This window comes from Typopeltis vanoorti, chromosome 2 (genome assembly GCF_054136105.1).
Source record: "Typopeltis vanoorti isolate ZY-2024b chromosome 2, IOZ_Tvanoo_1.0, whole genome shotgun sequence".
Classification (NCBI taxonomy): Eukaryota; Metazoa; Arthropoda; class Arachnida; order Uropygi; family Thelyphonidae; genus Typopeltis; species Typopeltis vanoorti.
The window spans coordinates 99143438-99171350 of NC_143550.1; the positions used below are offsets into that span (position 1 = coordinate 99143438).

At 35.7% G+C, this 27913-nt stretch overlaps 1 protein-coding gene across 2 annotated transcripts in view; it reads right to left on the reverse strand.

The window, feature by feature from the left end:
* The window catches only part of LOC150109287 (sortilin-like), a 508125-nt gene that overhangs the window by 283088 nt on the left and 197124 nt on the right, over window positions 1–27913 (reverse strand). For both annotated transcript variants that reach the window (XR_016549652.1, XM_090406996.1), the window contains exons 10-12: window positions 22376–22462; window positions 12523–12583; window positions 12163–12236 (exon numbers count right to left, since the gene is read on the reverse strand). Coding sequence is in view for 1 of the 2 variants with exons in the window: in XM_090406996.1 (XP_090263122.1) it covers window positions 12163–12236; window positions 12523–12583; window positions 22376–22462 (222 nt within the window). In the remaining variant the exon portion in view is untranslated. The remainder of the gene's footprint in view (window positions 1–12162; window positions 12237–12522; window positions 12584–22375; window positions 22463–27913) is intronic.

Here is a 27913-nt window from a genome sequence, read left to right on the forward strand (position 1 = left end):
ACTATTAAAATAAATCATGATGGCATGAAAGAGTTAACGAAAGATGAGCGAGTGGCATTGTATGGCTACTCCATTATTAAAGGTGTGCTAGAGGATAAAATGCACAAGGTATGTTTTCCAGGCGGTAAAATGAGTAGAGTGATTGAGGCATTGAATATGAGGCGGGAGCGAGCAAAAGAGTTAATTGTATTAATTAGTACAAATGATATGAGAGAGAACAAAGAGCATGTCAAAATGAATGTCAGGAGACTGCTTGGAAAGATAAAAGAGAATAGTGTGACAGGAAGGGTAGTCAGTGTGTTGCCTAGGTATGATTGTGGTGAAATGAGGTGGAGAGCAAGGATTATGAATGATATTCTGGCTGAAATGTGTGAGGAGATGGGAGTACAGTTTGTTAATGTGTGGAATGAGTTTGAGGGATGAAGTGAGCTGTATGGGAGCGATAGACTGCATTTGAGTGGTTATGGTGTGATTCACTTGGAGAGACTGCTGCTGGAAAGTAGAGAAGTGAATAGAGAGAATGAATCAGATCGAGAGGGGGGGGGGAGTGATGTGGAAGAGCAGGAGAGATTGAAGAAGTGGAAATGAATGAGGAAGTGAGTGGTATGAGTATAGAAAATGAGAGAATGGGTGTGCAAGAGGAGCAGGGAAACGGGGAGGCTCAGGGTGGAATAGGGGTACACAGCGTGAGAAAGGTGGATGCTCCAAGAGGAGGTGAGAGCATGTGTAGGCAGGAAAGTAATGGGATGACCAGGGATCAAGAGGAAACAGATGGAATTGCAAAGGGTTCTAAAATGAAGAAGCAGAAAGGGAAATGGCCCCAGTCCAGCATGGAGAGATCACATTGAGTGAGTGGTATCAGTGGAACTAGCTGTAGATCCAGAAATGAGTTGTTGTGTTTGTATACCAATGCTAGAAGTATAAGAAACAAGGCAGATGAAATGGTTGCACTAATTGCATCTGTGCACCCAGAGATTGTTGGAATAAGTGAGACATGGTTAGATGAGGACGACATCCTGACAGGAATAGAGATGGAAAGGTATGATGTGTTTCATAAGGATAGAAGGGGTAAAAAGGGAGGGGGAGTGCTATTGATGATAGAGAAAGAGTTATGTCCATACAAGGTAGAGAAGCAAGAAGGAAATAGGGCCAGTGGTTTTGAGGCAGCATGGTGTAAGATAGAGGTGAATAGAATCAAATACTGTGTGGGATGTTGTTATAGACCTGGTAATGTGGATGGAATGAAGAGATAGCAACTGGAAGTAAAGAAAATGAGTTTCTTGAGTTTTTGAGGGATAACTACCTCAGACAGTATGTAACAGAGGGCACACGAGGATTAAGGGTCTTGGATTTGGTCATCTCATCGGAGGATGTAATTATAAATGAGGTGTCAAATTTTCACCAATTGGTGAAAGCGACCATGAGGTGATTACCTGGGTGGTTGCCAGCAGTGAAAGGACCCCTGTGAAAAAAGGGTATATGTGGAACTACAAGGGGGGTGCTTATGAAGAGCTCAGGAGACAGCGTGCAGGTGTAGCATGGAATGAGGAGTTAGCTTGAAAAGCGATCAATGCAGCTTGGGGGATTTTCAAAAACTATTTAGTAGATGCAATGTCTAAATGTATTCCAAGGGTGGGAAGGTTAAATAAGGTAGGTTTAAATGGATGAATAAAGAGATTAAGCATGCGATACAGAGAAAAAGGGTATTGTGGAGGCAGCATAAGAGAAGTGGAAGTAACCAATTTCATGAGGTCTACAAAGACCAGGCAAGGAGAGTGACTTGGTTGGTGAGAGTACCTAAAGAGAGGTATGAACAGCAGTTAGTTAATGAAGCCAAAAAGAATCCTAGGGAGTTCTTTCGATATGTAGCCAGCAAAAGAAAGAATGATTATGGAAGGATGGCATTGACTGGAGGAAATGGTATAAAGACGGCTGTTGCAGAATGTGTGGTGGAGATACGTAATGAGCAGTTCATAAAGATCTTTCAATCTTGTGAATGTGACTTCATGGAGAGATTGAGAGCAGTTGCTGATGGGGAGGAGAGACTGACTGTAAGTGAGCAAGAGGTGTTTGGGGAGTTGAGTAAACTAGATGTAAATAAGGCTGTGGGACTTGATAATATATCACCGCGTATTCTGAAGGAATGTGCCAGAGAGTCGACACCTGCCTTGACATATTTTTTTAATACGAGTCTTGCACTTGGTCAAGTTCCTAAAGAGTGGAAGGAGGGCAAGATTGTGCCACTTCATAAAGGAGGTGATCGAACTCAAGCATCAAACTATAGGCCTATCTGTGTGTCAGGTGTTGTGGTTAAGTTGTTGGAGAAGCTTGTGAGAACTAGGATCCAGAGTTGGGTTGACAACAATGGTATAATCTTTGATGGACAGCATGGATTTGCTAAAGGGAGGTCATGTTTTAGTAATCTACTTATTTATTACAATAAAGTGACTGCTTCCTTGGACAGAGGAGAAGGATACACAGTAATATACTTGGATTTCACAAAGGCTTTTGATAGAGTACCTCATGATAAGTTGACAGTCAAACTAGAGCAAATGTGGTTGGATATTAGATTAGTGCATTGGATTGGAGACTGGCTATCTGATAGGTATCAAGAAGTTGTGTATGGGGGGTGCGATATCCAGGAAAAGGAATGTCACTAGTGGAGTGCCTCAGGTGTCTGTTTTGGGGCCATTACTGTTTAACTTTTGTATTAATGATATTGGCGAAGATTTGAATGGAGATATTCAGTTGTTTGCAGATGATGCAAAGTTGGGACGAACCATAAATAGTGAAGATGTTGTGGCCTTGCAAGAAGACTTGAATAAATTGAGTGATTGGGCAAGCAAATGGGGATGTGAGTTTAATGTTGCAAAATGTAAAGTTTTAAAATTTGGAAAACAAAGATGGGATGCAGAATTTATGCTTGGTGAGAATATATTGTTGGAAGTAGAGGAAATAAGAGATCTGGGGGTGATAGTGGATAAGGATCTAAAATTTAGGGGACACATCATGAAAATTGTGAAGACAACACAAAGACTTCTGGGAATGATGCGGAGGACACTGACGTGTAGAAGTAGGGAGATTCTTGTTCCATTGTATAAGGCTTTGATTAGGCCACACATGGACTATTGTGCCCAGATTTGGTCACCTGGTTTTCAGAAGGATGAAGGGATGTTGGAAAGGGTCCAAAGGCGACTGACTAAGGTAGTTTCTGACCTCTGGAATGTCGAGTATGAGGAAAGATTGAAAAGATGTAATTTGCAGAGTCTAGTGGAGCGAAGGAAGAGGGGAGATATGATAGAGACCTACAAGTTGGTAAGGGGTTATTATAGGATCAATGGTGGAGAAGTTCTACAGAGAATAGTGGGAGATCAGGGGAGAACCAGAGGTCATCCCTGGAAACTGTATAAAGAGGGTGCGAGTAGGGGAGTGAGTGGCAGGTTTTTTTCGTGCAGAGTTGTGAGTGATTGGAATGCCTTGCCTGAGAGTGTGGTGTCTGCAAGGAGTTTAAATGTGTTTAAGACAAGGTATGATGAGATGTGTGTGAGATAAAAGGACCTCCTAGATGAGTCTTTGACTCCATGGTCTTGTTTAATAATAATAATACCAAATAAAAATATAGACAAAACAACACGAATATAAGCATAAGAAATCTAAAAAAAAAAAAAAAAAAAAAAAAAAAAAAAAAAAAAAAAAAAAAAAAACAGAAAATGACACTGAGAGGATATACAAAAATACAAGTATAGTAAAAATATACAACTGTGGAAATGAAGTCAAATAGTAAAAAAAAAGTTTTTTTTAAATTTTATTTTCATTTATTTTTGAATGTTAAGCAAATCCAAGAGAATCAATAAAGAACTAGAGAAATGAATCACCATATTGCATATATATATATATATATTTGATATTACAAAAGATTATCTGATAACAAATGAACATGAAAAGTAAGTTAACTAGCAGTAAGGAAAGAGTAGAAAGAAAATGTATACTACAGTTAGCACTCACTATAGTGAATTTTTTGTACCATAACATGGTACCTAGAGGAATTTGGTTGGGACTTTTCAGTAGTTTGTTATAACGAAGTGTACTATAGTGAGAGTTAACTATACTAGAGTTGCAAGATTACCATGCTTAGTAGAATTACTATATTCCTAAACAGTGCATTTAGCATATTGTCATAGTGCTCTAGACAATTATGTACATTGTTAATTAGTCCTAAGTTCAAGACTGGATGAAATATTATGTATATTTAGTTTTCGTATGCATTTAGCATATTGTCATAGTGCTCTAGAACAACTATGTACATTGTTAAAGTAGTCCTAAGTTCAAGACCAGTTGAAAACAATCACACACTGATTTGCAATCATACAAAATCTTATTAAAAATTAGTAATTAATTAGTCCTAATTTTGTGTCATGTATCACCTTTTCTAATGAGAGATGATCATTAGAAAGGTGCATATACCAGAGTCAAATCAAGGAAAATGCAAGTAACCAGTGGTGTGAAACAGGGACCTGGACAGCTATATTTAATTTGTATATTAATGATATTGAGCAATTGTATATTAATTGAGCAATGTATATTAATGATACAAATCTGAAAACAAACCCCAACTCAATATCACCAGAGTTAAAGATCGGTACTATCAACGTAAGAAGCCTGAATGGCAAAGAAATGGAGCTAGCTGAGGAATTAGATAAGTACCAGATCGACATAATAGGGGTGACTGAAACAAAAAAGACCAAAACTGGTGAGATCTTTCTGAGCAATAAATACAAAATGTTATATTCAGGCAATGACAATCAAGGAAAAGAAGGAGTAGCCATAGTATTCAACACAAAATACGAGGCTAATCTTCTTGAATGGCAGTCAGTCTCAAGTAGAGTAATGTGGGCAAATATGAGAATGGGGAACTGGACAATGAGACTTATTTGTGCCTATGGTCCCACAGAAGGTTCTACTAAGATAGAAGTGGAGGAATTTTTTGAGGCTTTAGAAAAAGCAACTGACACAATGAAAAAGGAAAAGTTGGTCCTTGTTGGGGATCTAAATAGCAGAGTAGGAAATGATTGTGAGACATACAAAAATATTTTGGGAAAATTTGGAGAAAAGAGCAAAGCTAATAATAATGGCAAATATCTGTTGGATTTCTGCTCAGGACATGGACTGGTTATTACTAACACCATGTTCCAACATAAAAATGTGCACAAATTCACATGGAGAGAAGAGGCTAGGAATAAGAAAAGTCTCATTGACTATGTTATTGTTGATAGTGATGTTTTCTCCCTGGTGCAGGACACCAGAGTGTACAGAGGATTTGAAATTGGAAGTGATCACTATTCAGTCTTGAGCAAGATAAAATTGAATTTCATATTGAAAAGAATAACATGTAAGAAAGTTTTAAAGCGAATAAAAGTTGAGCAGCTCTCAGATGTGAACTGTAGACTAAAATACAGAAATATTATTGAAAAGAAAATGAAAGAGTTTGAGAACAGGAATCAAACCTTGGAGATTCAGTGGCAAACTCTGAAGGAAACATTGATTGATTCTGCCAGAGAGGCATGTGGTGAGGTTGTGTGCAAGGATAAAAAAATCAGAACTCCCTGGTGGACACAGGAAGTTAAAGAGGCAGTGAAGGAAAAGAAGAAAGCATATCAAAAGTTCCTGGCAAATAAGTCAGCTTTTACTCTTACAGAATACAGAGACAAATGTAAGAAAGCTAAACAGTGTGTAAAACTAGCTAGACAAAAGTCATGGGAGGACTTTGGCAAGAACATAGAAAATAAATATCAAGAAGGTGGCAAAATATTCTGGAGGTTGTTGAAGAAGCTTAGGAATGGAGGAAAGAGTGCTGTAAAAGGAATTAGAGATGATAAAGGTGAAATGAGAACAGGAGAAAAAGATATCCTTGAAGTATGGAGTAATTACTTTGAAAAACTGCTAAATGAAACAAGCAGTGATGACAGCACAGTGATAAAAAAACACTGACCAGGCATGCAGTCAGGAATACATATCCATACTTGAAGTAGAAAAAGCCATCAAAGGCTTGAAATGTGGAAAGGCAGCAGGAGTAGATGATATTCAACCAGAAATGCTGAAGTATGGTGGTATAAGAGTCTTACAGTGGCTGCACTGCATAGTTCAGAAAGCCTGGACAGAGGGACGAATTCCCGATGATTGGAATAGAGCTCTCATAGTACCCATATATAAAAAGGGAAATAAAACTGAATGTGAGAATTACAGAGGTATTTCCCTACTAAGTGTTCCTGGCAAGATCTATGCAAGTATACTTGAGAAACGGTTGAGAAGAATTGTGGAAGAAAAGCTTGGTGAAGAACAAGCTGGATTCAGGCCAAATAGAGAGGCTGTCAGGATCAGATCTTCACTTTACGACAAATAGTCGAGAAAGCATGGGAATATAACAAAGATCTGTATTTAAGTTTTGTCGATTTGGAAAAGGCATATGACAAGATGCCAAGAGAGAAGCTATTCAATACGCTGCAGTTATATGGTGTCAATGGGGCATTATATCAAGCAATACTTAGTCTTTATTTGAGTTGTGAGTCAGCAGTTAGAATTGAAGGAAGTACAGGAAGATGGTTTAATGTTAAATCTGGTGTGAGACAAGGATGTACATTATCCCCTCTGTTATTCATTATCTATATGGATCACATTATGAAGGAATGTGGTATTAAACCTGATATCAAAATTGGAGATGTTAATGTCAGCTCTTTGCTTTATGCGGATGATGTTATACTTCTAAATAAATCCGCTACAAGTCTGCAAGATTCTCTGACTAAATTGAATTGCTGTTGTAATAGATATGGTATGAAGGTCAGCAATAAAAAGACAAAGACAATGAAAATAGGCAGAATCATTGAAAATGTCAACTGTGTTGTGAATGGAGAACCTGTGGAACAAGTGAAACATTTCAGCTACTTAGGCACAATTTTTACTGAAGATGGTAAACTAAATATAGAAATAGACAACAGAATCAGCAAAGCTGGTATCGTGGGAAGTCAATTGAATAAATTCATATGGAATAAGAAAGAAATTAGTCGGAACACTAAATTAGCTGTATACAAGACAGTGTTCAAACCAATTTTAACTTATGGATCTGAGAGCTGGGTCAGAAGTAAAACACTTGACCAAAGACTAGAGACCGCAGATATGAGAGTCCTGAGAAAGATTAGAGGCGTGAACAGATGGCATCAATGGCAATATCATATTAAAAATGAGGATATTAGGAAAGAACTTGACATTGTCAGCATCCAGGAATGCATTAGCAGAGCTAATCTCAGATGGTATGGTCACTTAAATAGAATGGGAGAGGAAAGATTAGCAAAACAAGTGTTCTCTGCCAGGTTGGCAGGAAAACGACCCAGAGGAAGACCAAGATATAGGTGGATTGATACGGTACAAAGTGCCTTAGACGATAGAAATATAAGATCTGATAATGTTGGAGTCTTGACAAGTAACAGACTGATTTGGAGGAAAATTGTAGATAGGAAGTTAGTAATGATGTAATTTTTTCATGTAGTACTGTCATATCCTGTACACCCCTTGAGGGTACATGGCAGGAATTTGATGATGATGATGATGATATTGAGCATTTTGAGCAGAGATATTCAGTTGCTTGCTGCTCATGTTATACTGGGTGGTGTAAAAATTAATAAAGGTGATGTAAAGATGATGCAAGATGATTTAACTGTTCTCCTGATCAGTTAGGAAAAAGATAATGTTTAGTTCAATGTGGCAAAGTACATGCACGCAGGGACAAAAACACTATAGCTATGTATTACAAATATGGAAATGTACTGCAAAACATTAATGATGCTTGGCATAGGCAATGAAGGTAAATTGAAAGTGGAAATTTAGAAGACACAATGTTGGTACACTGCAAGATTGAGCAAATACCAACTTAAAAGATTACTTGTATATCAAGAAACACACTGAAAATACAGGTAAAGAAGTTATTATTCCTCTTTTTAAATCTCTGACATGACCACATGGTGTACAGATTTAGTCATTTGGGTTTCTTGGGGATGAGGAAGTGGTGGAGAGGATTCAGATGCCAAGTGACAGATATAGTGACTAATCCACAGGGTGCTCACTATGAAGATTTATGGGTTTACAAAGTTTGGCTGAGAGGCAGAAAAGAAGGGATATGATACAAACTTGTAAGTTATTACTAAAGGAATTTTATAGAATTTCCTAATATGTCACAGCATTAGAAACCATCATGTTATACACTCTTGTTTGCTTCTGGTGTAACACAATGGTGCAAACTATCTTCACTCTTATTCATCATCTATATGGATCATCACATTACAAAAAGAAAGTGACATTAAACTTCATATCAGAATTGAGGATATCAACTAACTATTTTTGCAGATGATGTTGTATAACTAAACAAATTTAGTGCTACTCGAGGATTTTTTTTAGCTAAATAGAATAACAGCTGTTACAAATTTACTATGAAAATCAGAAATAAAAAAGACAAAGATTATGAAAATAAGCAGGAACAATGAAAACATCAACTGTATCCGAGTGGAGAGAACCTATAGAACAAGTAAAGCTTTTGCTAATTAGGCACAATTTTTAGTGAAGAGCAAATTAAATAAGGAAACAGGCAATAATTGGTATAACTGGTATGGTAAAAAGTCATCTAAATAAAATTATGTGGAATAAGAGAGCAAAATTAGCCAAAGCACTAAACTTGCAATATACAAGACTGTATTCAAACCAATTTTAACTTAGGATCTGAGAGACAGAGTAGAAATAAAGCAACTGACCAAATATCAGACCAGAGATATAGTTTTGAGAAAAATTAGAGGAGTAAGCTGACACCATTAATGGCAGCATCATATTAAAAATGAAGATATTAGGAAATCACATAAAATTAGCATTCAATAATATGTATGAGCAGAGCTAATCTAAGGTCATATGGTCATTAAAACAGAATAGGAGAGGAAAAGGTTAGCAAAACAGGTGTTTGATGCCAAAATGGCAAGAAAAAAATCCAGAGGAAAACTAAACTCTAGGTGGAATGATGGAGTCAGAAGTGCTCTAGAAAAATACATATAAGATCTAACAATACTGGAGTGCCGCTGAGAAATGTAGGAAAACTAGTGATAGGAGATTAGTAATAATATAAGTTTAACTGGATAGTAATGTCATATTATCCTGAACTTCCCATTGATGGGTGTATATATATCATCATCGTCAGTTGCATCAGTCATGGGACTGGCAGCTCAGCAGCAATTTCCTCCATTCCATGTCATTGGCTTTCTTCTTAATCTCTTGGCAACTCTTCAGGCCTGTGCTTTCTTTGACTTGGTCATATATATATATATATCAGGAAACTGATGATGGTCATGATAATAAGATGAGATGGAGAGAAGAAGAAGTCACACCATATAAGCTGTGTTATAGCAAGGGAGTGAGAATCAGAATTTTTTATTTGTCATGAGTAATAACTGTGCATTACTACAATGAAAGTGGATGTATGTAATTCATGTAATGAAATTATTACTAAAGCACTTGAAAAAGAACAATAAAATAACATGCTGTTATTTACTGTACCAGTTCATGCCTGTAAGGAGTCGAACTATGACAGTAAGTAGAGTAACTGTTGAGGTCATGCTTGAAGAGGAAAATAGATTCCTTCTGTGTGAGCATATGTTTATGAGTCTCTCACTTCCTCTTGCAAACCCCCATTCATTTTTTAACTCTTCCATACCCACATATAAATAAAAAAAACAACCAAAAAACATTTAACATAAAAATCATAAGAAAACAATAAAAAATCAATTAAAAAGCAAAAAACAACCTAAAAAACCAAGAACATTAATAATTCTCTCTCTCTCTCTCACACACACACACACAAAAAAAAAATCCTTATCCACTTTATCAATATTCATGACCAGAACAGCAATATAAACAATGCACTACCTCCACTACATATAGAGTCGTATAAACCAGATTTGTTATTCCTAATGGAATCTCAACAAGTATTGTCTAAGTCAGTTGTCCAAACTACATCTTACACAATTCCTCACACGACAGCAAACTTGTGTATTTGAAAGAAATGATGCATCATGTCAGATCATGCAAAACCTCAAATTCTGTTCCCCCCCGTTTCATCTGATTGCTCAAAAATATCTAACCAAACCATATCACATTCATTTATTGTATCAATCACTCTCAAAATTAAAAAAAAACTACTCAGCCTCTTTCACTATCTCTAAAGTTATTTTTCTGAAGTCAAAATGTTTAAAGTTAGCCAATAAACAACCATCTCACTGCTCTCGCTTCAGTTCTCTCAAAAAATATAGAGGTAATCAACAGAAAACTTCTTTACCACCTCAAGGACCACCAGCTAAGTAGTGATCAGCAATATAGATATTGCCATTCTTGATTCAAAACTTCATAACCTATCTTTATACTCAAACCATGGAATGGGTCAGAGAAATGCAAATAGTTGCCCTTAACATTTTTAAGGCATTTGAATGGTCTGATGAAGAAGCTTGATCCGCATACTACTACTACCTGCTTTCTACCCTTTGCAAGTGGGTTGACAGCTTCCTCTCTGGTAGATCACCATAAATTTACTCCAATCCCTCTCTCACAGTTTCTGCCTTATGCTGATTCTACAGATATTTTTCACTCAACTCCAAGAGCAGCTGCTGATCAATATTGATTCAGAGTCCAGCTTCAAACTTGTACAACCTTCTCTGCCCCTTTCATTCCATCTACTTTTGGAACCCCACACCCTCTGTTTTTTTCCAATTACTACAATCCTCAGCTGTTCAAAGAAACATTAACAAGTCTCCTTTATTCTTGACTCATATGCTATAGGCAGTGTCACCTATTTTTGTGTGTGGAGGATCATTACATATATATATGTGTGCACGCACGCACAAACACATTAATAGGGTGTTGTCTAGCATGCCAAAAACTGTCATGTTAGAGATATGAACCTGGAAAGATACCAGTTCATTTGTCTCTAGAACACTAGGAACATTATTTAAAGAACTTCTTAACTGAAAAGGAGTCAAATTGGCACTTCAATAGGAAATGTGCTTTTTTTCATTCCACAAACTGAGTTTCCTTCCTTCCCAAACTCCTCCAAGCAAATAAACTGATTGACAGATGAAACAGCAGCCTATGGAGATCTAATTCACTGGTAACTAAAAATTAGGTTTTATAGGAAATCCAGGCTACTTGACTGTATGAGGAACTTGGACTTAAAATATACATATATCGCGAAATGTAATGAAATTCAATTTTCATTCTTAATAATTAAGTGGAAATCTTAAAAAGGATATATGATTCACAATAAGAACAGCAAAAAAATGTAAATAAATTGTTTATCCTTGGAGATGGTAAGTAAAAACTTGTTATTAAGATAACTGCAAATTTGTACATATAAAAGAAGTGGCTACTGAAATATAACCAATAAAAAGCAAATGAAATGAGAAAGAGGCCCACTTCCAACTCATTCTTGTATTAGTAAATTCTTATTAAAAATAAAAAGCAAACTGGTCTTTTGTGTTCATCGTACATGTTGATTAATTTTAATGGTATAGATGAGAACATAGGCTGATAAGAAAATGATTATTTATTAACTTATTGCTGATATTTTGTTGGTATTCTATCCAGCATCTTCAGAGCAAAAAAACAGTTTGTTACGGTACGTAAAACAACGACAATCCAGTATAACAATGGGACTAGCTTGAACAATTGTAAAGTACAACACAAAGACTGAAGTCCTAATTAGGTGCCATCTATGTTGGGGAAAAAAAAAAAAAAAAAAAAAAGCAGGTATTAATTAGGTCTTAAGATGACTTCTCCCAAATCTCTGACAAATTTATACAGCCATACTTTTTGAGGTTTGGAATATGTTTCAGAGTTTCTGTTGATTCCAAGACCAATCTCTCTGACTTATAATAACCTCTGTGCAGGGATATCCAAGACATTGTCTGCTAGACCCCAAATTGCCATAGTGATAATGCAGGATGTATTGCCAGATGATATCATATTGTGCATATCAGATATCATTTGCTTTGACCTTAACACATAGACACTTTACAATGCAAGAAAGGAAAGCAAAGATTACATTTGAAGAAAATCAATATTTTTTATATACTGAGAACTCACTAAATGACGTTTCAATGATGTAGAAAATATAATTCCATCTGCATCTGAGGTATACAGTGTTCCACAACCTGGCTCTGGAATCAAAGAAAATAAAATCAACAAATTTTATCTAATGATCAAATTATTGTATTTAAAAAAAATAATGGACTGGATTTATATATAAAATGTTCTCGATAAAATAAGTACAAACACTTAAAATCTGACCCATGGCTATATATAAATTTTCTCTTTCAAAATGAGAAATAAAGAAAACAAAAGAAATAATCAATAAACCGAAAATATATGTACTGAACAGCATAACACTTGAAATTTTTATGAAATTTATTTTAGATTACTTATTTCTATATATGAATTCATTACCTTTTGGCTCATCCACATGAATAAATACCATTCCCTCAGAAGAATTTACTACTTTATAAAACTGGAAAGCAAAAAATTTTATATGTAAAAACTGGCTATTCAGTAGTGTTTTTTGTGTGTGTGTGTGTTTAACACACACTAGCCATAAAGTTCATTATATGAAACAAATAAAAAAAAAAAACTTATTTCAAACATTTGGTTATTTTTTCTACAGAACCTCAGAAATTAATGATAAATAGTAAACGTAATTTCCAGTAAATTATTAGAAAGTTAAAGAATTAATACAGCATTTATTTACAAAAAAAAGTAAAAAAAAAAAAAAAAAAGAAAGAAAGACTACCATAATAAAAATATAAGCCTAGATTATTATGGATTTTTGGAAAATGTGTTTATATCAACTCTCAAAAAATTTAACTTTTTTTTCTTCTAAATGTTAAAAAAATTAACACAGCTTACTCCAAGGCTGTGATTTTAGTTCCACATCCAGCATTAAGCATTCCTTTAAAGCAATATTGCAAGATGAAATGAAATGCCTATTTCATGAAAAACAGAGACCACAAAGCATAGCATTCTTTTTTTTTTTTTTTTTTTTTTGAAATTCTGACTGCTATTTTATTACTTCTATAATACTGTTGCAAGTTTATTTTTCACTTGGTCAGACTATAATAAATTTAATTTAATCCTTTATCCAAGTGTGTGCAAACAAAGTTTGCACCTGAAAGTATCTTCAGGACTGGGGTAAAGTGGTACAACACCGGGCAACTCCTTGCAAAGGTGGAGCAAGCTACCAACACTCCTATCTCAGTATCTCCCATAATGCAAAACACATCTATTTGCAGATATGTATAATGTTATGCATTAAGGAAAGAGCCACTACCCAGACTAGTTTCGACCTTTATTGAGGTCTCTTCAGTGGGAGCCAGGCCCAAGTGGAGATACCAGGCAGAAGCATTAGCAAGGTCATCTACTCCTATAGGAGCTGCCAAACGGTGTGCCACCTTTTTATTAAATTACTCTGGATTTAGAGAAAGATGTTGCAAGGTATCTCTGCCTGGTATCTCCACTTGGGCCTGGCTCCCACTGAAGAGACCTCAATAAAGGTCGAAACTAGTCTGGGTAGTGGCCCTTTCCTTAAGCATAACATTATACATATCCGCAAGGAGATATGTTTTGCATTATGGGAGATACTGAGATAGGAGTGTTGGTAGCTTGCTCCACCTTTGCAAGGAGTTGCCCGGTGTTGCACCACTTTACCCCAGTCCTGAAGATACTTTCAGGCGCAAACTTTGTTTGCACACACTTGGATAAAGGATTAAATTAAATTTATTATATTCTATAATACTGAATGGAGAGCCTCTGCAGCTCAGTTGTATAGATGAGCCCTTTGGGTGGAAAGACCTAGGTTCAAATCTTGTCTAGGATGTGAGAAACATTTATCAACTCTTTTCTATCAAATGGTGAGTTAGACAGTCTCATAATGGAGGTAGAGGTTTCCTTTTCTCCCAGAAGCTTGGGTTTTTTTCTCCTCAAAACAGGCAAACCAGCCAAGTGAACACACAGATCTACAGTCAAAAAAATACTTACCCTTATGGGATGCAGCAGAGGAGAAACATGCCAGCTGAATTAATTTGTCATGACCCCCTAATCAAGGGACTCTACCCATCCTAAGAAACAGATGAGTTGAAGAAGAGAAGAATGATGAATAGCAACAGTAAACAAACAGTAAATGGAATAGTTACATCAATCATTTGTGAAAAAATAAAACAAAGTGTCCCACTAGTTTGTTTTCACTAGAATTTTAAAGAATTCACTAGAAATAACATGGCATAACATTTCTTGTTAACAAAATATAAGTTTTATAAACTAGTCATAAAAATTTACATAATAGAGCAGTACATAAACAGAAAATGCAAACTAAAAAATCAAACTGGACATCATCAAAATTCTGTAGATAAGTAGATATGTACAAAATTACCTATTCCAAATTTAAAGATGTCAGTTTAATTACTTGAGGATCAAAGCTAGATAACTGGAAAACTTCTGTATAGCCTATAAGGAATACAGAAAACAACTGGATCTTCTAACACCCTACTTTCAGTCCGTACCTTCCTGCAGTACAATTTCTCCTTTCAGTAGATATCCACTGGAATGCTGAATGAATGAGAATGAGCTGGCATTTCATGATTTAGCTGACCAAATTATATTCTATACCAAATGAAACTACATATACATTGTGGTGATAATCAGAAATTATGTTGAGAGGGGCATTACCTGGTGATACTTTTTTTTTTTTTTTTCTGTCAGGGAATCAGAATGAGCAGTGAAAAGTCTGATGCTGGAACAACTCCAAACAAAAGACAGGCACCTTTAATGTAAGAACCATTAAAGGTGAAAAAAAAAAAAAATGCAGCTAACACAGGAATTATAAAAATACTATACTGACATAATTGGTGCTACCAAGATGAAGACAAAAAAAGGTAGGATCTATCTAAATTATGAATACAATATGATTCATTTAGGTACTAAAGATAAGATCAGATACATTATCTATCTATAGTATCCAATAAACATGAAGGCACACTGCTCAAATGCAAGTTGATTCCAAATACACACTAAGTATTCTGCTTTATTCTTCTTTACCTTCAGATGCATAAAGAAGAAGCAGAGAAAATTTATGAGTAATTAAAAAGAGCAGCAAATATAACAGAAAGGATGAATTCTTGTGGAGAAACCGAAGCAAAAAGGTACAAAATTAATTTCAATTTTGGGAATAAATTGGACAAAAGGGCAAAACTAATAATGATGTTAATCTGATAGATTTCTGCTGTGGACACATATACTGATCATCACTATTACCACATAAAAATATGCATAAATTCAGATGGAGAGAACAGAACATACACACTAAACAAGAAGTTATGAATTTTGTCACTGTTGACTGATGCATTCAGACTGGCAGGATACAATGTATAGTGGATAAGAAAGATAAAATAACAACTCATATACCATTGCCAGAAGATTATCACATTGAAAAGAAACAAAGCTGAACAGCTATTAATGGCAAACTAACCCAAATTATACAAACATTATTCAGAGAAAAGTAAAAAAGTTTGTAAACAAGCACTGCACTTTTAGAGCTTTGGTAACACATAAATCTAGCAAATGATGGCACCCAGTGATGATTGATACAGTAAGGGATTCGTATATTAAAGCTCTGGAGAAAAAAGAAAAAAAATCCTTAAAGTACTCAGTAAGTTAAAGAAGAACTCACATGAAAAGGAGAAATCAATAGCTAAGTTAACAGTTTGTTGGAAGTTTTTTTTTCCACTTGGTTAGACTATAAAAAATTTAGTTTAATTCTTTACCCAAGTGTAAGCAAACAAAGTTTGTGCCTGAAGTATCTTCAGGACTGAGGCAACTCGTGGTAAAGGTGGACTAAGCTCTCATCACTTGCCTTAGTATCTCCCATAATGCAAAGCACATCTCCTTGCAGACATGTGTGATCATTTGGTAGATTTATGTGTTACCAAAGCTCTAAAGGTGCAGTGCTTGTTTACAAACTTTTTCACTTTTCTCTGAATAATGTGGCCCTTCCCTTAATGCATAGCATTATACATGTCTGCAAGATGTGCTTGCATTATGGGAGATACTAAGACAAGTGATTAGAGCTTAGTCCACCTTTACCTCGAGTTGCCTCAGTCCTGAAGATACTTCAGGAGATACTTTGCTTGCTTACACTTGGATAAAGGATTAAACTAAATTTATTATAAGTTAACAGTTGTTCTCAAAAACAAAGAAAATGCATAAAAGCCAAATTCTTTATAGATGTAGCTAAATGTTTACAAGAATAGAAAAATAAAATAGCATAGAGCTGGCAAAACTTTTTATACTTTTCTAAGAAAATCAGAAATGGAAAGAAAAGCATCAAACAGGAATCCAAAGAATAAAGCTGATATAAAAACTGAAGAGAACATTATAATAAACGTATGGAGTAATCTGTAAAACAGGTCAGCAGATTGGATTTGAACCCAAGCCAACAGGCTATGGGTTCAAATCCCATTGTGGGCATCGACATTTGTGGATGTCTTAAGTGGGAGATGAGTTTCATCACTCAGTGTGAGAGACCATCAGCCCACTTATCAGAAGCCTGAAGTGGCTTAGGAAAAAAGTCTCATGCATGGTCTCTAGTGTAAGGTTTATGGATTATATAAAAAAATAAATTTTACAAAAATGAATAAACATCCACCCACAGTACCAGGTTGACAACCTCCCATGAGTGAACAGGAGTTGCCTAAAAAAATAACTTTGAAAAATTATTAATTAACTTGTTCAAGCTGAACATGTACCAATTATCTTGTACTGTACTTGGTCATGAGGCATTACACAAGAAACTGTTTCATGCTATTTGTTTTCATATCACATAAGTACCACAAATTGTTGCACATCCTTTCTACTGAATCCAAAGCTATGGCAAGGGAGAAAGAGAATATAATGGTTCATGATATATAACTAACCAGTAATAAAGAAAATTGCCACACTTGTAGGTAACACAAATTGTTGCACATCTTTCTACTGAATCCAAAGCCTATAGCAAGGGAGAAAAGAAGTATTTGAGTATATTAAATTAGCAAAAGGTGGAATGAATTACCAGTGAATGAATAACCTAGACACCAGAAGCATATGTTCATGAGCAGACAGTTTAAAGCAGAAAAGAAAAGGTAAAGAAAGAAAAAGAGAGAGGAAGATCACCAAATAATTCAGAAGACTTCTGTATGTGGGTGATAAAATTAACTACTATGGGATGGAGATGAATTAAACATGAGTCTATAAATCTATCTAGTCCCTAAAAAAATCTTTGCCATCTTGTTGAGAGGAATTCACTGTGCAAAAAATAACCAACAGTGTATACATATACACACATACAGTGCTCAACAACTATGCCCTCCCACTTGCCCGTGAGAGTAGCTGTAGACTGGACAAAATATTTTTTTTATTTACTAAAATATAACTCTCTAATCAAAATTTTTTTTTAACTTTGATTAACAAAAATGAATGGAACAAATTTTCCAAAGAATCATTGTGGTTTTTACTCTTGTTCCTATTCTTATTATTTATTGACCTCTCTTTCTTGGAATGGTGTTCATACAAAGGAATGATTCTCCACAAAAAAACGATACAGCATTATTAATTTTATGGAGCTTCTTTTAACTTACTGGGATATGTTGAAACATTAAAAATGTAGTAGTGCCAGTGGTGGAGGGATCTTGGGCGAGTACATTTTAGTTACAGCAAGTAAGATTTTGCATAATTTGTCAAGTCTTATACACATTGCTTGGAAAGAAGTCAACAGACCCCACCCATGGACAAGTTGCATTGTGCCATGTAATGTGTTCGTAGCCAGTATAAATTGGAGGAATATGATGCAACTGTGTCCGGGTGAAATAGGGGAAAGAAGGAAACTGACGGAGTTTGAAAGAGGCATTATGATAGGATGCCATGTTGCAGGCCTATCTGTTTAACAAATTGGGCTATCCCAAGTCAACAATCAGTGATACCATACTAAGATGGAAGTGTAGGGAGTCAACCACAAGTGCTGCCCACAGTAGACGACCCACCACTGTGGCCAGCACTCACCAAATGTAACTGTAGGGTACTATGAAGGATAATATGTCAAACTACCATTTGTTGGCTGACACATTGAATGTGGAGTTCCAGGCATTAACTGGAACACAAATCCTCACAAAAACATTCATAACAAAGGCACACAACATAGGTTTCTATGATAAGACTGCAATATGCAAGCCCTACATTACCTGAACCAACATGCAGCATCATCTTCAGTGGTGCAAAGAGTGTGTACAGTGGGATGTAGAAGCTTGAAAAGCTGTGTTATGGAGTGATGAATAATGTTACACTCTACTGAATAGGTGGATGGGTATGGCAGATGTTCAGTGAACATCTCTTACCACAGTGTGTAACCCTAACTATGAAATTTGGAGGTGACAGTGTGATGGTATAATCCTGTTTTACCTGGTTTGGCCTTGGACCTCTGCTTCTGGTGCAATGAACACTGAACTCTGAGAAGTATCTGAACATTCTGGACAATACAATCTTATTACTTTGTGGTGTTTCTACATAACTAACCATTATCTCTTTCAGCAGCTTATGACACGGTGCAAGACAATGCACCATGTCATAAGCTGCTGCTGTGGTTTGTGGACATGAATATCACATTTGAATGGCCTCCACAAAGCTCTGATCTCAACCCCAGTGAATATCTGGAGGGTCAGGTGAGGTCAAGAGATGTCTGCCTCTCAACAGTTCAGGACCTTATTTCCTACCTACAAGAAGAATAGTCCAAAATTTCCATTGTTCACTATCATATGCTTGTGTAAAGTATGCCCCATAGGATTTCTGCAGCCACTGCAGTGAAAGGCAGTCCTACATCTTTTAAGGTGAGAGCCATGGTGGTTTGTTCCTCACACTGTGGTGTCCATTGACTTCTTTCTAAGTAGTGGTGCAAGTAAATTGCTAAAACAAGACCTATCCTTTAAAAATCTATGCTAACCATCATAATGAATCTATCCTCTATCAACCCAATCTTGTATTCTATTCCTAACCAATCTCTCCAACACCTTGACTAAAATTGCAGTTATACAGACTTGTCTATAATTGGAAACTTCTGTCCTATAACCATGCTTGGAGTACTATATTGCCTTCTTTCCACTCTTTAGGAGGCTTTCCCACTGTAAGACTTTCATTAAATAACAAAGTCAGGGCACAGCTATCTCCTCTGAACATTCCTTAACAATATGTGATGATATGTCATCCATTCCCACAGCCTTATTAGCCTCTAACCCAATCAACACCTGATACACCTCTGATTCTTTAACCTCCAATTCTCATAATACTTGCCTCACTTCTACATACTGCACAGTATCATTTACACCAGTATGATATACACTGATATTGCTCATTCAATAATTTCACTATGTCCTTTGCAATGTTCACTCTGCTGCCATGACTACCTGCAAAAGTCAACCTACCGTAATTATTCTCTTCCTAGCTTTTTATTTTCATTGTATTCCACGATAAGTCTTTAGAATCTATGGAGGAATTCCCTTGAATTAACTTTGACAGGACCAGCTAATCTCCTCTGATACTGCACCTTTCCTTTCTTTGCCATACTCATCACCTTCCTAGCCTGCACTTTATACTCATCATGGATCTGATTGCCACCAACTACCTTGTACCACCTTCCTTTTTTTTTCTTTTTTTTACAAGCATATCTGAGAAAAGGCTAAGAATACTGAATTTGATTTAAACGGTATTGAATCGAATACAGATTCCATGTTCGATTCAATACCATTTAAATCAAATTCAGCATGTGTGTGTGTGACAAACACATAAGCTTATCCATGCGGCTAAGAATACTGTTGAAGAAAATCAGGTTTTAGTGACAAACTGGTTTAAGCCAAATATGGTTGCTGAGAAGAGATTATTAATTAATGAAAATTTCTTAAGAAATCACTAGAATATAATAAGGATGATCTTCATTTAAGTTCTGCTGATCTTGAAAAAACACACATAAAGGGGAAACTGTTCAAAACACTAAATTTGTATGGCATAAATGGAACCTTACACAGAGTGATAAATTTTCTACTTAAAACTGAAAATCAGCAGTTGAAACTTCTGATTTGCAATTTAAGCAGAAGGATATAAAGAAGGCAGTTTAATATTTATTATTATTTTATTAACCTCCATGGAGTCAACAGACTCATCATGGGAGGCCCACTCATCCAGCAATATGTCTATCATAATAAACTTTGAAGTTATTTACACCAGCGCTTCCCAAACTGTGGGCCTCGGCCCCCTTGGGGGCAGTAGGTTTTGTTAAGGGGGGAGCCGTGAAATAATGAAAACAAATTTAAAATGTTTTAAGACTAAGCAGATTTTTTTATTTTAAAAGAAACGTATTTAACTTTTATTATTTGTTATTTCTTTTTTGTTATTTTTTATATTTTAATGCAAAAATTCACATTGGTGTTGGTTTACAAACTTTGCTTCCCGCGTATTTCGGCGCTTAATGAATATTAGTAAATATTGCTTATTCACATGTTTCATTTCAAAGCAGTGGTTAATTGTATTTACTTCGAATGCTCTCCAGGGAAGCTCCAAATCTTCCTGTCCCTTTCATCACAGGTTCGTAATCAGGGACTGTTGATATTGACTTTATATACATATCAAAACTCGTTTTATATTATCACTGTCATCCGAGCTAGTTTTCTGTTACCAATAAAAGTTTTGCATATACTTCACACATGAAAAAAAGCTTAAACAAGTTCATGTGGGGAGATAGTAACTGCTTGCAGTGGTAAACAACACCCTCCCTAACAGCCACTATACTGCAGAGGCAATAAAAATAAGTACTTTTATTATGCCAGTGAATAAGGTATGAGGAGTCTGTGTAATATATTTCTCAACAAATATGCAATTAGAGACAACTGGGATAAAAACGCACTAATTAATGAATCACATGTCCCCTCATACAGAACCTATGCTGTATAGACTGAAACAAAACCATATGTTGCATGGGCAAACACAGTATCTAACTTAAAACTACTGTTATTAATTAGATGTGAGTTCGATTTCCCAAGGCAGCAATAAAATTCAACCGAACGTGTTAAAATTCGTAAAAGTGTTAAAACTAAGTAATATATATATATATATATAATGAATGTTATGGCAGTTTCACATATGGAATTCGGTTGAAGAGAGTTAGCATTTCAACTCGATTGTCAGCTATGCTTTTATCTTTCGGTTGCGTGATCTTTTGTTAATACCGCACCAATCATATGCACGTTTTAATAACCTGCTTTTGCTGTCTGTTTTGCGTTAGGCTTAATTACCTTAAAGGGAGAAAAGTCACAAAAGAGAAAAATGTTCCTTGTCCGGGGATTCCCTTATTCAGGTAATATTCACTAATTTCATGTTATCAGTCTGTGGTGTGCCAGTATCGGTAAGTGGTGATATTATTTGATCTATTCTACATTTAACCCTAAGATGGATAAGTGGCTGATAAAAAATAAAAACAAATTCCTGCGAACAACCAGAAGAAGCAGAAACAGACTCAAAAAAAGGACAGTATTTCATATTTTACCAGAACAGCCCGCATCGTCTTCAGAACCAAACGGTAAGAGGCAAAAAATGTAATATATGCATTTGATTTTTGTAATATTCGCTGTGTATGTTTTGTATTGAATATAAATACCATAAATATTATAATAATATATCTCTCTATTACGATTTTGTTTCGAGGGAGGCCGTGAAATATTTTAATGTTTGCAAAGGGGGCCCTGACATCCAGAAGTTTGGGAAGCACTGATTTACACCACCTATTCACAATGCACTCTGGCAATGCATTCCACTCACCAACAACTCTCCATGTGAAAAATCTACTCCTCACACCCTTCTTCATCATACATCTTTATATAACTTGCAGGAATGGCTTCTCATTCTTCCCATCTTAGCATCCACTTTTTTTATAATTCCTTCTGTATTAATCTGATAGAATCCCTTTATTATCTTGATGGCCTCTGTCATTCCAAACTAAGAAGTTTCTCAACTTCCAAACTATTTACAATCATCTAATTCATGCAACATGAACTACTTGTTTTAATATACTACTAACAGCGAAGTATATAGTGAACCATGGTAATTTGCTACCTTTAGAGGAAAGTGATATTTTTAAGAAAGCAACTTGCAATTTATTAGCTAACTAAATCGAATATTATTGGTTCAAGCTTATTAAAAAATTACCATAAAACAGACTAAAATTTCATGTTCTACATACCTCATCCCCAAGCACTGTTGGCAGTTGGACTTCATTCCATTTTCTGCCCTGCGATGTTGAAACTCTTAATATTGTGCTATTTCTGTTCTAAAAAAAGAACAATATAATGTTAAGTAGTACATAAAGACACACACACACATATGTATAGTATAAAAATGCAATCAAATATCTAATTCATCACTTAGGATGGGTAGAGTCCCCTGAGTAGGGGTTATGATGAATTAATGCAGCCAGCACATCCTGCCTCTACTGCATCCTGTAATGGTAAGTATTTTTTTGAGGGGCAGTGTGGTTTTGTGCAGGTCATGCTATAGTAATCTACTGACTTTTTATAATAGGGTGACAGCTGAGTTGGATAAAGGGAATGACTACACTATGATACTGCCAGATTTTGAAAAGTCGTTTGACAGGATACCACAAGAAACTTATTGGTTATGCAAATTAGAACAAATAGGGATAGATATGACACTAGTGATATGGATAAAAGGGTGGTGGACCATAAAAGTGATATGGATCAATTTAATGTGGAAAAGTGTAAAGTTATACATTTTGGGGATACAAAAATCACAAGCAGTGTACCACATTGAGGAAACTGTACTCCCGGAAATTGATGAAGCCAGGGATCTGGATGAAGTAGTAGATAGAGCGCTGAAATTTAGAGGGTATATTACTAAACTAGCAAGAATAGCCCATAGGATTACTTAGTTATTGAAGAACACACTAATAAGCAGAGATATGCGAGTTATTATTTCTTTTTTATAAAGCCTTGATACAACTACATTTGGATTACTGCACTCAGACCTGGTCAACTGGGTTTCTTGGGGATGAGGAAGTGGTGAAGTAAATCCAGAGGCGAGTGACCAAGATGGTGAGTAGTCTGTGGAATACTCCCTATGAGGATAAACTGAGGATTTGTGGATTGCAAAAGTTGGTTAATAGGCAAAAAAGGAGGGCTATGATAGAAACATTTTAGTTACTTAAAGACTTTTATAGGATTAATCCAGGGGAAATGATTCAGTACTTGGCTAGAGGGATAGAATAAGAGGTCATCCCTAGAAGTTGGGTAAGAGTGTGATTAGCAACGGCATGAGGACTAGATTTTTCACTTGGAGAGTGGTGAATAAATGGAATGGGTTGCCTGTGTCAGTAATGAGTGCTTTATCTGTTAATAGTTTCAAGGAGAGGTATGATAGATGTTGTGTCAATAGTTTGAGTTTCCCACAATGAATTTAGGACTCAGTAGAGGTGCCCATGTAATAATAATAATAATAATTGCATAAGGCCTTAATCAGGTCTCATATGGATTACTGTGCGCAGATTTAGTCACCTGATTTTCATGGTGACAAGGACATGTTAGAAAGGGTCCAGATAAGATTCACAAAGGTGGCAACTGTTCTTTTCAAAGACATGAAGAGTGTGTAGATAGATCAAGGGAATGTAATTTACAAATTCTCATAAACAGGAGGATGGGATATGAATGAGACATAAGTTGGCCAGGGATCGTTACCAGGTTAACAATGGAAAAATGTTTTCATAGAATGGGGGAGGGATGTGTGCATGTGGTGGATGGGAGAGAGAACAGAACAAGAAGCCATCCCTGGAAACTGTATGAAGGAGGGTGTAAGCACTGGAGTGAAGGAAGATTATTTGCATGAAGAGTAACAATTGGTGAGTGGAATACATTGCTTGAATGTCAATTTAATGTGGAAAAGTGGTTCGAATTTAATGGTTCGAATAAAGACTACATAATTTTAAGGCATGGTTTGATGAACTTTGTGTGTAATAGTGCATACCTCCCATGATGATATCTCTTGACTCTATGGAGGTCACACCTCTCTCTCTCTCATTCTGATGGTACCATGGTAATGTCATGGTAAGATAAGGCAGACTGCTTGGTAAGATAAGGCAGACTGTGATTTCACTGTGATTATGTGTGTGAATACAAAAGTAGAAATATCTTTCTACTTTTGTATTCAAAATTCACAATCTTTTTCCTCTTCCTGAATTAAGGATTCCCACGGAAAAATGTTTCATCATCATCATCAAATTCCTGCGATGTACCTTCAAGGGGTGTACAGGATATGATACTACTACTACATGAAAAATTTAATCACTACTAACTTCTAATCTACAATTTTCCTCCAAATCAGTCTGTTACCTGTCAAGACACCAGCATTATCAGATCTTTATTTCTATCTTCTAAGGCACTTTTTACCGTATCAATCCACTCATATCGTGGTCTCCCTCTGGGTCTTTTTTCTGCCAACTTGGCAGGGAACACTTAATTTGATAATCTTTCCTGTCCCATTCTGTTTAAGTAACCAAACTACCTGAAATTAGCTCTGCTAATGCATTCCTGGATGCAGACAATGTCAAGTCTTTTCCTAATCTCCTAATTTTTAATAACACTGCAAATGCCATCTGTTCATTCCCCTAATCAAAGGACTCTCATATGTGTGGTCTTTAGTGTTTGGTCAAGTGTTTTATGTTTTACTTCTGACCGAGCGCTCAGATCCGTAAGTTAAAATTGGTTTGAACACTGTCTTGTATACAGCTAATTTAGTGTTTTGACTAATTTCCCTCTTATCACATATAAATTTATTCACTGACTTCCTACCATACCAGATTTGTTGATTCTGTTATCTATTTCCATATTTAATTTACCATCTTCACTAAAATGTGCTTAAGTAGCTGAAATATTTTACTTGTTTTATACGTTCTCAATTTACAATGCAGTTAATATTTCAATGGTTTTGCCTATTTTCATTGTCTTTGTCCTGTTATTACTGACCTTCATACCATATCTATTATGACAGTTATTCAATTTAGTCACAGATTCTTGCAGACTTCTAGCGAATTTATTTAGAAGAATAACATTGTCCACATAAAGCAAAGACCTGACATTAACATCTCCAATTTTGATATCAGGTTTAATACCACTTTCCTGATCACTATTTAGTCTTGGCAGGATAAAATTGAATTTCATATTGAAAAGAATAACATATAAGAAAGTTTTTAAGCGAATAAAAGTTGAGCAGCTCTCAATTGTGAACTATAGACTAAAATACACAAAGATTATTGAAGAAAAAATGAGAGTTTCAGAACAGGAACCAAACCTTGGAGATTCAGTGGCAGGCTTTGAAGAAAACCCAGAATGATTCAGCCAGAGAGGCATGTGGTGAGGTTGTCTACAAGGATAGAAAAATCAGAACTCCATGGTGAACACAGGAAGTTAAAGAGGCAGTGAATGAAAAGAAGAAAGCATATCAAAAGTTCCTGGCAAATAAGTCAGCTTGTGCTCTTAGAGAATACAGAGACAAATGTAAGAAATCTCAACACTGTGTAAAATTAGCTAAACAAAGTCATGGGAGGACTTTGGCAAGACCATAGAAAATAAATATCAAGAAGGTGCCAAAATATTCTGGAGGTTGTTGAAGAAGCTGCTTCACCAAAGACTAGAGACCGCAGATATGAGAGTCCTGAGAAAGATTAGAGGCATGAACAGATGGCATCAATGGCAATATCATATTAAAAATGAGGATATTATGAAAGAACTTCACATTGTCAGCATCCAGGAATGCATTAGCAGAGCTAATCTCAGGTGGTATGGTCACTTAAACAGAATGGGCGAGGAAAGATTATCAAAACAAGTATTCTCTGCCAGGTTGGCAGGAAAACAACCCAGAGGAAGACCAAGATATAGGTGGATTGATACGGTACAAAGTGCCTTAGACGACAGAAATATAAGATCTGATAATAAAGAGCCTAGAGGCTCTTTATTATCAGATCTTTATTATATTATTATATTATATTATAGTATAATATTATTATTATAATATAATATAATATAATATTATTGTAAATATGAGTAAATATTAAGGAGAGTGATCGAAGCTTGATCCACCTTTGCTCAGAGTTGTTCTAGTGTTGTACTACCAGGTGTTGACTTACACTTGGTATTGCCAGGAGTTCTTCAGCATGAAACTCAGATTTCGATCTTCGAGTTTTGTATTTGGCTTTGAAATAATGAGGGATTTATTATCCCCTTAACTTAAGATCTGATAATGTTGAAGTCTTGACAAGTAACAGACTGATTTGGAGGAAAAGGAAGTTAGTAATGATGTAAATTTTTCATGTGGTACTATCATATCCTGTACACCCCTTCAGGGTACATTGCAGTAATTTGATGATGATGATGATGGTACCACTTTTCTTCATAATGTGATCCATATAAATAATGAATAAGAGAGGGAACAATGTACATCGTCTGACATCAGATTTAATGTTAAGCCATCTTCCTGTACTACTTTCAATTTTCTAACTGACAACTTACAACAGAAATAAAGACTAAATATTGCTTGATATAATGCCACCATTGACACCATATAACTGTAGTGTTTTGAATAGCTTCTCTCTTAACACCATGTCATAAGCTTTTTCAAGATCTACAAAACTTAAATACAGATCTTTTTCATATTCCCAGGATTTTTTGACTATCTATCGTAAAGTGAAAATCTGATCCTGACAGCCTCTGGCATGAATCCAACTTATTTTTCACCAAGCTTGTCTTCCACAATCCTTCTCAACCGTTTCTCAAGTATACTCGCATAAATCTTACCAGGAACGCTCAGTAAAAAAAATACCTCTGTAATTCTCACATTCAGTTATTTTGTCCTTTATATATATGGGCACTATGAGAGCACTTCAATTATCTGGAATTTGTCCCTCTGTCCATGCCTTCTGAACTATGGGGCAGCCACTGTAAGACTTTTATACTTCCATATTTGAGCATTTTTGGTCGAATATCATCTACTCTGCTGCATTTCGACATTTCAGGCCTTTGATGGCCTTTTTCCTACTTCAAGTATGGATATGTGTTCTTCACTGCATTCCTATTAAGTATTTTTTGCCGCTGTCCTATCACTGCTTCTTTCATTTAGTAATTTTTCGAAGTAATTACTCCATACTTCAAGGATATCTCTTTCTCCTGTTTTCATGTTACCTTTATCATCTCTCATTCCTTTTACAGCACTCTTTCCTCCATTTCTGAGCTTCTTCAACAACTTCCAGAATATCTTGCCACATTCTTGATATTTACTTTTTATGTTCTTACCAAAGTCTTCCCATGACTTTTGTTTAGCTTTCTTACATTTGTCTCTGCATTCTCTTAGAGCATAAGCTGACTTATTTGCCATTAACTTTTGATATGCTTTCTTCTTTTCCCTTCATTGTCTCTTTAACTTCCTGTGTCCACCATGGAGTTCTGGTTTTTCTATCCTTGCAGACAACCTCACCATATGCCTCTCTGGTTGAATGAATCAGTGTTTTCTTCAGGGATTGCCACTGAAACTCCAAGGTTTGCTTCCTGTTCTCAAACTCTTTCATTTTTTCTTGAATAATATTTGTGTATTTTAGTCTACAGTAGACATCTGAGAGCTGGTTAACTTTTATTTGCTTTAAAACATTCTTACATGTTCTTTTCAATATATGAAATTCAACTTTATTCTGCTCAAGACTAAATGGTGATCACTTCCAATT